We start from the raw sequence: 14,082 nt of genomic DNA, 5'->3' as shown, positions 1-14,082 counted from the left end.
AGAAGGAAATGCCAAAATGCCAGAAGTCCAGTGTCAAGTACCCACAGTCAGTGATGGTCTGGGGTGCCGTGTCAGCTGCTGGTGTTGGTCCACTGTGTTTTATCAAGGGCAGGGTCAATGCAGCTAGCTATCAGGAGATTTTGGAGCACTTCATGCTTCCATCTGCTGAAAAGCTTTATGGAGATGAAGATTTCATTTTTCAGCACGACCTGGCACCTGCTCACAGTGCCAAAACCACTGGTAAATGGTTTACTGACCATGGTATCACTGTGCTCAATTGGCCTGCCAACTCTCCTGACCTGAACCCCATAGAGAATCTGTGGGATATTGTGAAGAGAACGTTGAGAGACTCAAGACCCAACACTCTGGATGAGCTAAAGGCCGCTATCGAAGCATCCCGGGCCTCCATAAGACCTCAGCAGTGCCACAGGCTGATTGCCTCCATGCCACGCCGCATTGAAGCAGTCATTTCTGCAAAAGGATTCCCGACCAAGTATTGAGTGCATAACTGTACATGATTATTTGAAGGTTGGTTCTGGTTGCTAATTAGGTGATTTATGATTGCAATTGGTTACACCGGGTTTTATGTACGGCTATAAAAAGACTCTAAATACAGTATAAATGCAGTTTATAGATTTTGTTTTTTAGAAAAATAAAATTCGAAAACAATGTATCATTTTGCTTTCATTTCACAATGATGCACTTTGTGTTGGTCTGTCACATAAAATCCTAATTAAATACATTTGAGTTTTAGGTTGTAGCAATACAAAATGTACAAAAATTTAAGGAATACTTTGCAAAGCAAAGTAAGGTCAATTTAGCAGCTGACCAGAGTTGGGATCGAACCTAGGTCACACAGACACATGTGATGGTGCTCATCATTCACCATAAAACCAATTTCATTTTACTATTTGCTCTAGGATGACATAAAAAAAAGCCTCTTACCTGTATTAGGTCCTGCAACCCAGTGGCTTTGTCTGTTAATGCAATCATGTCTTTTTGAATATGGTCCACCCAATCCTTTATGCTGCAAAGAGAGAGCAAAACAAACAGCGGTTTGTCTCATTCAGTTGGAAAACCACCTACATTACCAAGTAAACCAACTTGGTAAAATATCCATACAGACTCAGGGAAGGGAAGCATGAAATATTAATGTTTAGTCAAGCGTGTTCAGTTTATTGCTTTACCTCCCATGAGCTGTGTAAAGCTAGAGCAAGAGTTTTCATGGTTTTTAAAACAAGACAGCAATGACCTCTGGGTTAAGACGCCAGTTAATGCATTTTCCCCATGATAAATAAAAAGAGACATATGAAAAAATTATAATTTGTTTTTTTGCACACAAGAGAAAAGTTAGAACATATCTGAGAAATCTTTGAGTTAAATGTAATCCCATTGCGATATTCCAAAACAGCTCAACCAGTGGCATTATGCGACCACGTGAAGCCACGTGAAGCCTTTGTCTATTACCATATGTAAACTGTTAGGAGAACATCTAAACAGCTGTAAATCATATTTCTCCACTGCACTTTAGCAGATGATTTTGAGGACAGCAGCTCCTTATAGAGTCACTGACATCCAGTTTAGTTATGGTTATGCATGTTTGTGCACAAGTGTGTGCAGCATCAGTGCTTTCAAAACAGTGGTGAATCTCTCTACTCTTTAGGTGAGATAGCTACAATGCCCTGCAAAAGTATATCTAACTATTGAACTTCACATTTTCTTATGTAACAACCACAAACTTCAATCTATTTTTGGTCTATGTGACTGACCAACACAAAGTGGTCTATAGCTGTGGAATAGAAGGAAAATGACGATGAAGGGAATTTTTCATTTTTTTTATTTGTTACAAATAATCTGAAAACTGTGGCTTGCATTTGTTTTCAGTCCTCTAAGTCAGTACTTTATAGAATCAGCCTTTGCTGCAATTATGGCTGCAAGTCTTTTGGGCAATGTCTCAGGTTTGCACATCGAGAAACTGACATTTTTTCCCAATTTGTCTTTGCAAAATAGCTTTGATACACACAGATATGATGCAAAGATTTCATGAAAATCAATTTTGAAGCCTTGCCACAGATTCTCAGTTGGATTCTGTATGCATTTGTACTTGGCAATTCCAACACATTCAAATGAATTTACCTTTTCTTGTATGAATTAGCTTTTCCGGTATGTTTAAGGTTGTTTTTCTGTGGGAAGGTAAACCTCTGCCCCAGCCTCAATTCTTTTGCAGCGTCTGATAGGTTTTCTTTCAGTATCTTCTTTATTTAGACGCCGTCAACAATGGTTTTCTTCTCACCACTCTTCCATTAAAGCTAGATTTGTTATGGCCACAACTACAGGCCCATCTCAAAAGATTTTAGAATACAACTCTAAAACTGTAAAACTCTTCAACCTTGACAGAAAAGCTGGTTTTATAGAGACTATAGTACTCTACTGTATTCACTAATTCATTGATTTCGGGAGGCAGTTGGTTGCTCTAGATTTTATTTATGAATAAATGAAAATCATGTATCCATATACAATTTGCTGTCCTGTCCACATCAGAATAATTCACTAATTTATGTTGGTGTATCATGAAATGAAAGTCCAATAAAATACAATGACGTTTGTGGCTGCAACATGACAAAATATGAAAGACTTAAAGGGGAGTAAAAACTATTACAAGGCACTGTATGCACACATGAGCACAAATTACCCTTGCTAACAGTTTTTGTACTGCATCATGTAGAAAATATATAGAAAATAACAATCAAGTAATGCATATCAAACCAAGATAGTTTTGCTTATAAAAAAAGACCAAGAGAAACTAGTTACAGTAATTACTCCAAACACTAGATTGCACTATATGATTATTGGGAAAAAACGACGTCAGGCAGGGAGATACTATTGCTGTGCATTCACATACAATATTGAGAAGAATGTGAGGAAAAAGAAATAAAACTATGAAAGGTATGCTTATTTAAACCTGCTATCCTATTATAATTGAAACACTGACAAACAGCTCTTTGTACATCTCTCCCAAAATGCAATATTCTGAAAAAAGTTTGCTTCATAAGATATGTTTATAGTACTTTTGATATCAATTTCCACATTAAATTATTCTTGTTGAACACTTCATCAGTATCTACATTTATGAAAATGCATTTTATGTTTTGAGATGTGACCACTCAAATCAAAAAGAAAAAATACAAAGTAATATGACCAGTGGAAATGTGTTACATAGCAGCCGCATATTATATTTAGCCTGCCAAGAGACAGCTGCGAGTGGCCCACGGTAAATATAGAATGTATCTAATGTTAACACATTGCACTTTTCAAACTTCTGCACCACACTTCTCACTGACCTATACCAGAGGTTTACAGAAAATTTAGTAGTCCCAATCAAACCAGATCTGTAGGTTTATATTTTAGAGTTAATGTCAGCATGAATATGACTTTAGAGTTTAGACAAGGTTTCCTGACCATTTTACACTGCTGCATACTGAGCTTTTTTTCCCCATCTAATTTTACCAGAAAATCATGCAGTTTTGTTTGTCACAACTGTGTCCTTGGTGCACTGATGAAGATGCAACTGTAAATTAAACAGGCTATTCCTGAATTAAAACGTTAATACATGTTCAAGAACACTGGTTAAAGTCAGTAATATCCAGTGTAGTGCCTTGAAAAAGTTTCCATACATCTTATTCAGATTTTGGCATGTTCCAAGCAACTTCTTTGTATTTCAACCCGATTATACGCAGCAGTCCAACCCTAAAAAACACATCTCTGTATAGTAGAATGATATTGCCTTTCAAACGTTTTGACAAAAATCTTTTAAGTGTGGGTTGTCCATTTGCAATCAGCCTCCTTGACTGCCTTTAACTTCAATTATAGCTGCAAGTCTTTGGAATGCCAGCTTTGCATATCTAAAAACTTGACAGCATCTGTGTACATCAATTTTCAAGTCTAAAATTTGACTGTGGCTTTCTAACATCAATATTCTTTGATCTAAACCATGCAAACATAGAACTCTGTTAAAATAAGTTTAGGGTTGTAGCTCTACTGGATGGTGAACCTTCATCCAAGTTTTAGGTCTGTTTAAACTAATAGGTTTTCTTCTAGGACTGCCCTGTATTTAGCTTCATCCATCTTCCCCTAAACTTTGACTACTTCCCCTGTGCCTCCTGAAAAAAATAATTTCTGTTGCATGATGCTGCCATCATTATGTTTTACTGGATAGTGATGCTAACTATTCACAAATACACTTAAACCTCTGAGGCCTTCACAAAGCTGCTAGAGTTATACAGAGATGATCTTCTAGGGGTGGAAAATAAATGCATGTCACTTTTCAGATTATGATTTGTAAAACATTTTGAAAACATACAGAATTTTCATTCCATTAAAAGACAAAATGTGAAAAGTTCAAGGAATACAAATACAAAGGAATACAAATACAAATACTGACATATTTGTGGAACTTTCAGTTTGCTGGAAAATCTCTGAAGTACTAAAAAGCAAGTAAACCAAACAAATTCTCTTAATCCTTTTAGTAAAAGAGTAGAATTGCTATATTACAAAGTAATACAAACAAAGTGAAGGTAAAGGAAAATATACCATGTTTCTTAAAGCAGTAAGTAGCCTCCAAAGAAAGACCAAAAAGTACTTTTTAACAAAGAAATGGGCCAAACCAATATTTGGAGCAGCAAATATTTAAACATGGCTTTCCTAGCCTATTCTGGCAAGGAAAATTAGAGGGGGGGGGGGGTGATGAGGTTAGACAAGTAACCAAGGGAGTCAACCCTAATGACTGCTGAGCCATGTAGAGTGACTCGTCTGCAGTGGCTATAGACCCCAGGGTTGGAAATGAGAGAAACCATGTAAAAATCAGCCAAGTGTGAGCCCTACTGGCACTGCAAGCCTCTTTTCTCTCACACTTGTATCACTGAGTCATTAATTTCACCCGCTTATAAAGCAGGCATTTTTTTCCTATAACAGACATTTGTTTGAGCCCCTTTTTCCTGCTCAATGTCTTTTGTTCACTTTCCCTGAGAATACTCTGACTGGATTCACTATTTTAGTTCTTCATTATAGTCAACTTATGAAACATATTTTTTGCTATCCTTCTTTATCAGCTAATTCAGCTTTTAAATCACTGGCCCTGATGCACTCCCCCAACAGACTTAACAGATCTGCAGCATCTTGGTACAAACACTGGAACATTGAAATTTTCTAAAGTAGGCCAATCTGCTCTGTCCCTTCCTATAAACAGCTTCTCTCATGTCTTCAGTCCATACCGTTTTCGAAGTTTTATACTTCTACACCACCTGCACTTCTCCTACTAAGGTTGAAAATACTGTTTGACATAGTCCTGTTTCTCCTGAAATCTGCAATCATCTCCTTTTTTGTTTATATTCAAATATTATTATAAACAAAGCAGTCCACCACCTCGCTGGAAACAGCAAATAGACTGAACTTGTATAGCGCTTTTCCAGTCGTACTGACCACTCAAAGCAATTTAGAGTCACATGCCCCTAATCAATTCGCAAACATGAACACATTCATACAGGCAACTTGAGGTTAACTACCTTGCCCAGGGGCACATCAACGAATGTGTTTTTATACTACGAGCTTACAAAAGAGTCTTTCCACAACCAGAACATTGAAGATGGGTGGTGGGAGGGTCTTCCAACATGAACATGACCCTAAAATGCTACCGTTGCATCAGAAGAGTTGCAAGGCAAGAAACACATGAAGTTGTTTAGAAAATGTCCTGACCTTGACCCTAGACAAGATCTGTGAGAACTGAAGCATTTCGTTTCCAAGCAGCAGGCAAACAATATAAAGGAGTTTGAGTTTCAGTAAAGAATTGTGGCACACAATCCCTCATAAGGTGTCTGAAAACCCGAATAATACCTACTAAAATTGTCTTATTGTTGTGTTTGCCAAATAAAGCTATTCCACCAAATTCTAAGTTACATTTTTATTAGATATCACGCACCTTTGTCCCCTGATGACATTTAAATCAGTTTTTACCTTTTAGATATTGTACTTCTTGAAAGTATTTCAGTTAACTTTCAGTTTCTTTCATAACATGAAACTACTATAATAATTTGAGGAAACTTACAAATTCATCAGTGGATCAATCAAATATTTTCATCCACAGCATTTAATGAAAAATCATTTTGCTGCATGGTGCATGCCCATGGAGTATGTAGCAAGTCCAAGAATAACTTCATAGGGATACCAACAGCTCATTTATCGACCCTGCTTATCATTGTGTCTTGCTTTACTAAGAAAAATAGAGTGTGAAATGCTGAGGAAAAGTAAGACCCACTCAGTGTTTAAAAAAGTGGCTGCAGTGACTTCAGCTAATGGTTAGTGAGCCACAGTTCTGAGGCCACCAGTGTACCTTTAACCACCACTTTATTGTTGGAACCCCAAAGGGCAATAACTAGACAGGTAAATGCAAGGAAAGGTGAGGGGACTCATAAAACATTACTGGACATAATACATTTAAATTGAGGCCAAATGTCTATTTGTGAGATATTCTAATGGCAACAACAGAAATTTGTTTAAGCTCAAGGGTCCATAAAAAAAAATAAAAAAATAAAAATCTTATCAGTCATTGATGCAATTGTCTTTTGTAGCCATTGCCAGTTGGTTAAGACATTGTTTGCTAAATCACAGCTCTTCCCACCGACATTCTTGTAAGTAATGGTGGTTATATTTTATTCAAATCAATGTTTTTTACAGTTTGTTCCTGCTGCTTCTGCCATGTTTTATTGGCACTACTTATAATTGCTTTTAACATTAAACTACCTTTCTCTAAATTTGAATTTATTAACACAAATGTCATGGATTTTATTGCAAAGCCAAACAGCACAGCATTTTTGTGGGCACACATTGCTTAGAGGCCAACTGCAAGTAAGTTTAGAACAAAAAGGTATCAAAGACTTTAGTTCCAATAATATAAGACTATATCTTTTGAATTTAATTGGCTAAAAAAAAAGTAAATGTAATCCCTATTAAAAGTATACTATGACATTTATCAGTTTTGTTCCACTTTCAAGCAACCAATGGTGAAGACACTACCAAGGGTTGAAGTTCACTGGTTGGCTCAGTCTCTGCATTTCAGAAACCTAACCATTCTCTTGAAATCGATGTTCAAACATTCTCAGTATTAACAAAGTCAATCTCAAGAGGCTACTCTAGTTTACCCTTTCATCCAGTCATCCAGTACAGAGCCTCTTCCCTTAAAGTGTCCTTTCTGTAAAAAAGCTGCAGGTTGACTTACGTTTCTCATGTCACCATAGTCGCAAAATATTTCAGATGGCCAGAAGATATCCAAGGCCTAGTTTAAAGCATGAAGGGGCTTAAGATTCAGCCAGATATAATTTCCTAATGGAAACACATTGACATTTTTAAACCAATTGATCACAAAAAACAAACTAATTCACAAGTAGTCCTAGTTGGCATGCTTCCTTGATTAGCTGCAAAAAGATAGCTAGGCCACTAACATGACATTATCACATCTACAGTTGCTACTTTTTTCTGTTTTGTGGAATATTGTTTCTCCCTTCTTTTCCATTTATAATGTTCAGAAAGGGATTTGAAATAAAAAAATTAGAAATGGCACAAAAGCCACATTTCTTTAAAGGAGTCACTGCAAAACATGTAAGAAACCATTTTAAAAGAAACTGGTACATTCAGTCATGACAGGCTGTGAGAGAGGGACAATCAGCAGATAACAGGAAGTTGCTCTGCTTTATCCTTTTGAGGTTTGTTGAGAAACATGTTGAATTTGGAAATGTTAGCAACCTCTTAGAAATCTCAGAGTTAAGGTAAGGGTTTACATTTTCTCAGGAATACAAACAAAGACCGCTCTTTATCACCAACATTATGTTTCACCAACATAAGACGTTAACAACAGTTTAAATGTCAATTCCATGACCCTTTGTCTTCGTTTTAAAATAACAGGGAAAGTATAGCTTTACATTAACTCAGGCATCAAAGTTGGAGTTTTTTTTTATTTTTATATATGCCTTTTGTACATACACTGAAGAAATTTGGTCAAACCTCAAGAGAAGATGAGAAAAACATTTATCAGAAGCATTGCAGAGCAGAGGTAGCAGTAATTTAACCCATCTTGATTAGGGCCAATGACAGTAGAAATTAATTCAATGCTTCAAATTAGTTCCATGTATGTTTTTTCAGCAGACAGAAACAGTAATTACAGTGCATATCACCATTCAGCTGCAGAGACTCACTGTAATCACTATTACATGATTTCCGGTGGTGTGTTAAAATGAGTCATGAACGTGCCACCCCTGTTGGGCTTAGATCCGTTAAATTCGGAAGAATCACCGATACAGCCCCTCGTTGTTTACAAAGGTTACAGTGTTTGTCAGCAGATATCTCAGCTTCATTGACTTCTGAGGGCTGGGGAAACACTTGGAGTTTAGAAAAAATGTTATGTGACATGAAGCTTAGCGTGTACATCCTACTACAAATGCAGCAAGTTAAATGCCGTGAAATCACATGCCAGCAAAGAATGCACAAAACATTGCTGCACAGTACTTCGGACCAGTTTTTGGAAGAATAAAAAATCAAATTGAACAATGTGCTGTCACAAATAGGACTTCCTTATTACTAAATGAGTTATTAGAATAAAAATAGTCTCTTTCTTCGGGCTTACCATTTTCAGCCTTGAGTTCAGCAGCTGATAGACTAAGTAGTCCATGCCCCTCTCTGTAATGACTCCATTACACCAGCTGTTGTATGTGAGTTCATGCTTTTCAAAGTCTGTCAGTAACTAGTGTCAAGTCTTTTACGGAGTGGTAGGGGGATGTCCATGGGTCAGAGGTCACCAGGACAGGTGGTGGAGCTAATATCAAATAGATGTTTATATAGAAGATAAGAAATACATGAGCCACCATTTTAAAAAAAATGGAAAAGCAGAAGAGAGTTTCATTCTGAACCATTCTGAACATGGCTCTAAAAACAAAACTGCACAATTTTATTGAAGTTGACAGTCAATATGCTGGTTGGCTTCACTGTTGTTGGATGACATTTTTTATTCAACCATTGTTCTATGTAATGGCACAAGTTGATAATAGGCTCCTTTTTAGGTTTCATGGTACTGTTCTGAGATGTTTTGGAACTGAATATCCTTATGAACTGATTTAGAACAGAGATGCACAAAGAAATGGGGTTCCGATAGGTATCCACTGACTTTTGGCTTGATCAACCCTGGTTCAAGTGAAAAAAAAAAAAAAAAATCCGCACGACCACACTTCATTGTGGACACTGTTGCTGACGAAAGAAGACCAAATGTTAGAAATTTCAAGAATCTGTAATAACTAAGGACTACTAATAGACATGCTCTAAAAAAGCCCAAAACTATTCATTTTGTTCTAAAAATGGCTCTTAAAAAGAAAATCAGTTTTAGCAGGTAAAAGTAAGAAAACAACAAAAACTAAAAAAATGGCAACCAAATACTGAATGGTGCATCAATATTGTTCATTCCATGAATAAAGTCAGGAATTTAAATAAAACCAATTCTAAAATGAACACTTATTTGTGCTGTTTTAAGTGTAAATTTGACAATTTGTATTTCTTGCTAATGAAAGTTACAAAGAAAAATGACAACCTTATTTCCTATTGTTTGATTTCATTCCCCTGAGATGGACTGGAGACCTGTCCAGGGTGTACCCTGCCTCTCGCCCGTAGACGGCTGGAGATAGGCACCAGCTCCCCCTGCGACCCACTACGGAATAAGCGATACAGAAGATGAACGAATGAATGAATGATTTCATTCCACTATTCTTAACCTGCACAACATTAAAAGTACCATATGGCTTTCTGATATGTTGTACCAGTTGAAATGGGTTACCGGCTACTGTTAATTAATCCACACCAACTCTATATCAACCTAAAGAAATCTGTTTTCATCGCAACTAGAGGTTTACCAGAGCACACATGTTAATCATATATCTCCTGTGTAGCTGGTGCTATTCAGCTCAGAACATTTTCCATATTTTGTTACCTAATTTTTCTCCTTTGTACATTATTGTTGCATGTTTGGTTTCAGAATCTAGGATGCTTATTGTATTACAGTACAGCTTTTTCTTTGAAGAAGAAAGGTTTGTGTTTGCTCATATGGCTTTGTGACCAAGAAGCAACAAAGAGACAATGTATTGGTAAAGAAAAAATAAATAAATTGCATTCTAAAATACATGAAGCACCCTAACATGGTTTTAGATATTCATATCTAAAACCACCTCTTGCTTAGTCAATTATTTTTTTCTTTTTGCAAAATAATTATTTGTCACCCTTAAAATGTTCCCATGTAATCAGTTTTTAACTATAAAGTTACATGTATTTTACAAGACATGTATGTGATTGCCCAATTCAAATAATTCATAACTTTGAAGCAGAATGAAAATTACAATGTTGAAAGCTAAAATATGTGGCATGCTTATAAATTTAGTTCCCTTTATAATGATACCCCTAAATAAAATGCAACCCATTCATAAAGTACCCAATTAGTAAACAGAGTCCACCTGTTTGTAATTTAACCTCAGTATAACCCCAGCTTTTCTGTGATAGATCACTTTACCGTTTCCAGTACAATTTTACATTTCCACACTATGAATAGACCAATTCTTTAAATCATTAAATAAATGCATTCAGCTTTTTTTTATCTTAACTATCACCTGTTTTACCACAAGGTGAAGAGGAGACAAACGATATTTCCCATATTGATGACGCAGGACAATAATAACATAATTGCAGGCTTTGAAAATGTCTCCTTGCCTCATTATTATCAATGGCAAACATTGTTGTCTCTGCCTCTCCTGTTCATTTTCCTCTTAGCAAACCAACCGGAACACTTTACAGCAACACCCATTCCTTAAGTGGAAAAGCCGTGTTTAAGTGAAGCCTTGACAACAGTAATTTCAGTACTTTATCAAGCACTTACATTGGTTGTATAACATCTGTAGATGAGCAGAGTTGAAATTTTATGAGACCATTACAAATTGATTGGGAGTATTGGTAGACAACCAAAGAGAATGCATGGTTTACAGCAAGGGCAAAGCACACACAAAAACCATCATTAAAACTAGATTGTTTAAGGGAGGTATGAAAATAAAAACAAAGCAGACAAACAGTTGTCATCTTGTAAATACGTCAATGTGGATGTTTCAACTTTACAGAGTAATGTTTATCAATTTTTGCCATTTTTTATATGATGCATTATGTTTTAAAGATTTTTATATGTAAGTTTTGCTACATAACCAATCATTACACGTTTTCCATTTGAGGATTATTAAAACTTAAATGCTCAAGTTCCAATTTGTTCCCATTCATGTAAAACTGAAAAATAAATAAAAATAAACCTTACGCCATACAGTCCTGTGCTGAAAATGTAAAACATTGTTACAATATTTCAGAAAAAGTATTTGTTCTTGAAAATCTCTTTAAAAATAACATATTTAACATATTTCCAACTACAGACAACTTTTTAGGGCTTTGTTTGGCTCATCCACAAAACAGAACAGGTCCAAACCACCACAAACAATTAGGTCTGCAGAAAGGATCATCGGGGCTGACCTTCCCTCCTTTTAGGACGTGTACAGATATTGGGTCAGGAAACAGGCTGCTAATATCTTTGCGACCCCACACATCCTGAACACAAATTTATAACTTCAGGTCAGTGCTACAGAGCACTACTGCAAAAACCAGCCACCAAAGAGACAGTTTTTCACCCCAGGGTGTTTCTCTGATGAACACTTAAAGAGTGCCGAGATCAATCAATTCCATGCATATTTGCACCAATTCAATCACGGCCTTCTCTTTTTGTAAAAAAAAATATATTTTAAAAGCAGTTAAATAAGTTTTTTTTTAAAAGGATGTTTAAGATGTTACGTAGAAAATGAAGAAAAAAAGTAGAGTGGATTAATGATATTTTATCTGATGAAGGTTCAGTTTCACCGTTTGGGACCTGATCTCCATTTTACTTGAAGACACGACACTTGAGGAAAAACAATCCTTGCCACTTGGGAGAGCATCAGATATGATCTAGGAATTGCATTTGATACAAGACTGGTATGGACACTGTTCGGTGGATAAATATTTGCGGTGACAAAATTTGATTTATTGTAGGGGGCACCTCTTTATTTTATAAAAGGCAACCACAATATTTCAAATTGGTAAAAGATTAAGTAGCAGATTGTTTGTTTTTTAATAAGTGGCAAAGTACCCAAAGGATAACAAACTTCACCAGGGAAATATATTCCTTAATAAATGTAACTGTATTCTGCTACACTCACATCATTTGACGAAAACAATGCCTTTGTGGATGAGTTTGTGACTGAAAACATGTACAGATTTTCTGAAGATAGAGAAAAAACCGTCTGTATTCCATATTTCCACCATCATGGTATTTAAATACTCCAAGATGTGACATGTTAAAATGAATACATACTGTTTAATACAATCATAAACAAAAATATATCTATGTTTTATGATGTTCACAAAAGGCAACTTAATGAGTATTGTAACAATCAAAACTTTTAGGTGTTTTACGCAACATCCAGTCGAAACCAAAAATACAGTACATTGCATCAAGGTCTGTTTTCAGGTTCGAATCCTGTGGTTTACAGTGTCCTGAAGCAGAAGGAATGAGAATCTGTTTATGTCTTGAGTCGTGATAAGAGTTCTCATCAATAAATCATGTTGCAGAAATTACTGCACCTGCTCTCCAAAATACGATAAACACAGGGAACTCTCAAATGCAGGCTTATAGACAGGAAGCAACTGTTTTATCAAACAAACTCGTCTTAGTAAATAAACCAATAACAAAAGAGCTTCTAAGAGTGTAAACCCATTAAACAAAAAAGGAGAATGTGTCAAAAAGAAAAAAAAGAAATGTGGATCGGACAAAATGTAACTAAATACCCAGAAGTATATATTACACAGACGAAGATAAGAAATAATGTGATAAATATTAAGTAAAAAAGAGAACTGAATCAGTCTAACTAGACTCACTGATGATCAGCTGTTTAGAATTTAAAGTCTGTTTACTTAGTGCTACCAGGTTGCTCTTCAATGTAAGGGATAATAAAGGGATAGTGGCTGTGCATTCAGACTGCTAATTCTGTTTGATCTGAGTTTCACTGTATTTCGAAAGAGTCCAACCTATGTCTGTCATGGACCAAAGAAAAATGATTGCTTAGAGAATGTGGATCCTTCCTTAAAGTCTGAGAACTCTAAAGGGCTGAGAGCATTTCCAAATCCAGAATACTCCCCAACAGAGAGGAATTGAAAACGCAACAAAACAGAAACTTTGCCATAGTTTGTTCTGGCCTTCTGGTCGTCTGGTGAAAGTGTTGCTCTCTCGAACAACATAGATGAATATCAAGCTACACGATAAAACAAATCAAAATTACCATCACAATATCAATGTGTATAATTGCAAAGGACTGCTTAGATGCAATACTTTGGAGGTTATATTTCAACTTTCAGGCATTCAAGCTCTGCAATTCAATACTATATTTGACCAGTTTGATAGACTAACTGGCCTTTTCGCCTACACTGGATGTATATCTTTAGTGGCTGAGAAGCTAGAGTTTTAGAAAGAAAAGTGTCCGGAAAATGTGGCTTAAAGATATTGTCATTGTGATTTTCAGCAAAAATATTGCAATTACATAACTTCCTAACAAACCTCATATCTGTTCTTTCTCTAACATATTTAAACATTGCACTGACAATGAAAATGTCCACCTTTGAGTCTTAGTAAAGTTAGTAACAGTGTCATGTCTGAAGAGTGGGGTCATCAGTGCTTGGGTATTTCAAGTTCAACAATTGGAAAAAGATTGGATTTTTGAGTTTCTGATAGCTGGCAAATTGTCAGGGATGATCTAGTTGAAAAATATGTTGATTCTGCTCTCGAGCTCATTTGCATCGGCATGTTAACTAAAATCGGTATCAGCAAGGCAAGTTTATTTATATAGCACTGTTTATACACAAGATAATAAAGAATAAGATTAAAAGCATTGCAGAAAAGAAAAATATGTTAAAATACAGATATTAAAAGCATAAAAA

General features: G+C 35.9%; 1 protein-coding gene across 4 annotated transcripts in view; it reads right to left on the bottom strand.

Moving 5' to 3' along the window:
* The window catches only part of LOC124882862 (voltage-dependent calcium channel subunit alpha-2/delta-1-like), a 158,068-nt gene that overhangs the window by 121,302 nt on the left and 22,684 nt on the right, over window positions 1–14,082 (bottom strand). For all 4 annotated transcript variants that reach the window (XM_047389466.1, XM_047389467.1, XM_047389468.1 and 1 more), the window contains exon 2: window positions 946–1,027. In XM_047389466.1, the coding sequence (XP_047245422.1) occupies window positions 946–1,027 (82 nt within the window). The remainder of the gene's footprint in view (window positions 1–945; window positions 1,028–14,082) is intronic.

Source organism: Girardinichthys multiradiatus, chromosome 17 (assembly GCF_021462225.1).
Source record: "Girardinichthys multiradiatus isolate DD_20200921_A chromosome 17, DD_fGirMul_XY1, whole genome shotgun sequence".
Taxonomy (NCBI): domain Eukaryota; kingdom Metazoa; phylum Chordata; class Actinopteri; order Cyprinodontiformes; family Goodeidae; genus Girardinichthys; species Girardinichthys multiradiatus.
The sequence above is the reverse complement of the archived record's forward strand: the minus strand, read 5'-3'. Positions and strand labels throughout refer to the sequence as shown.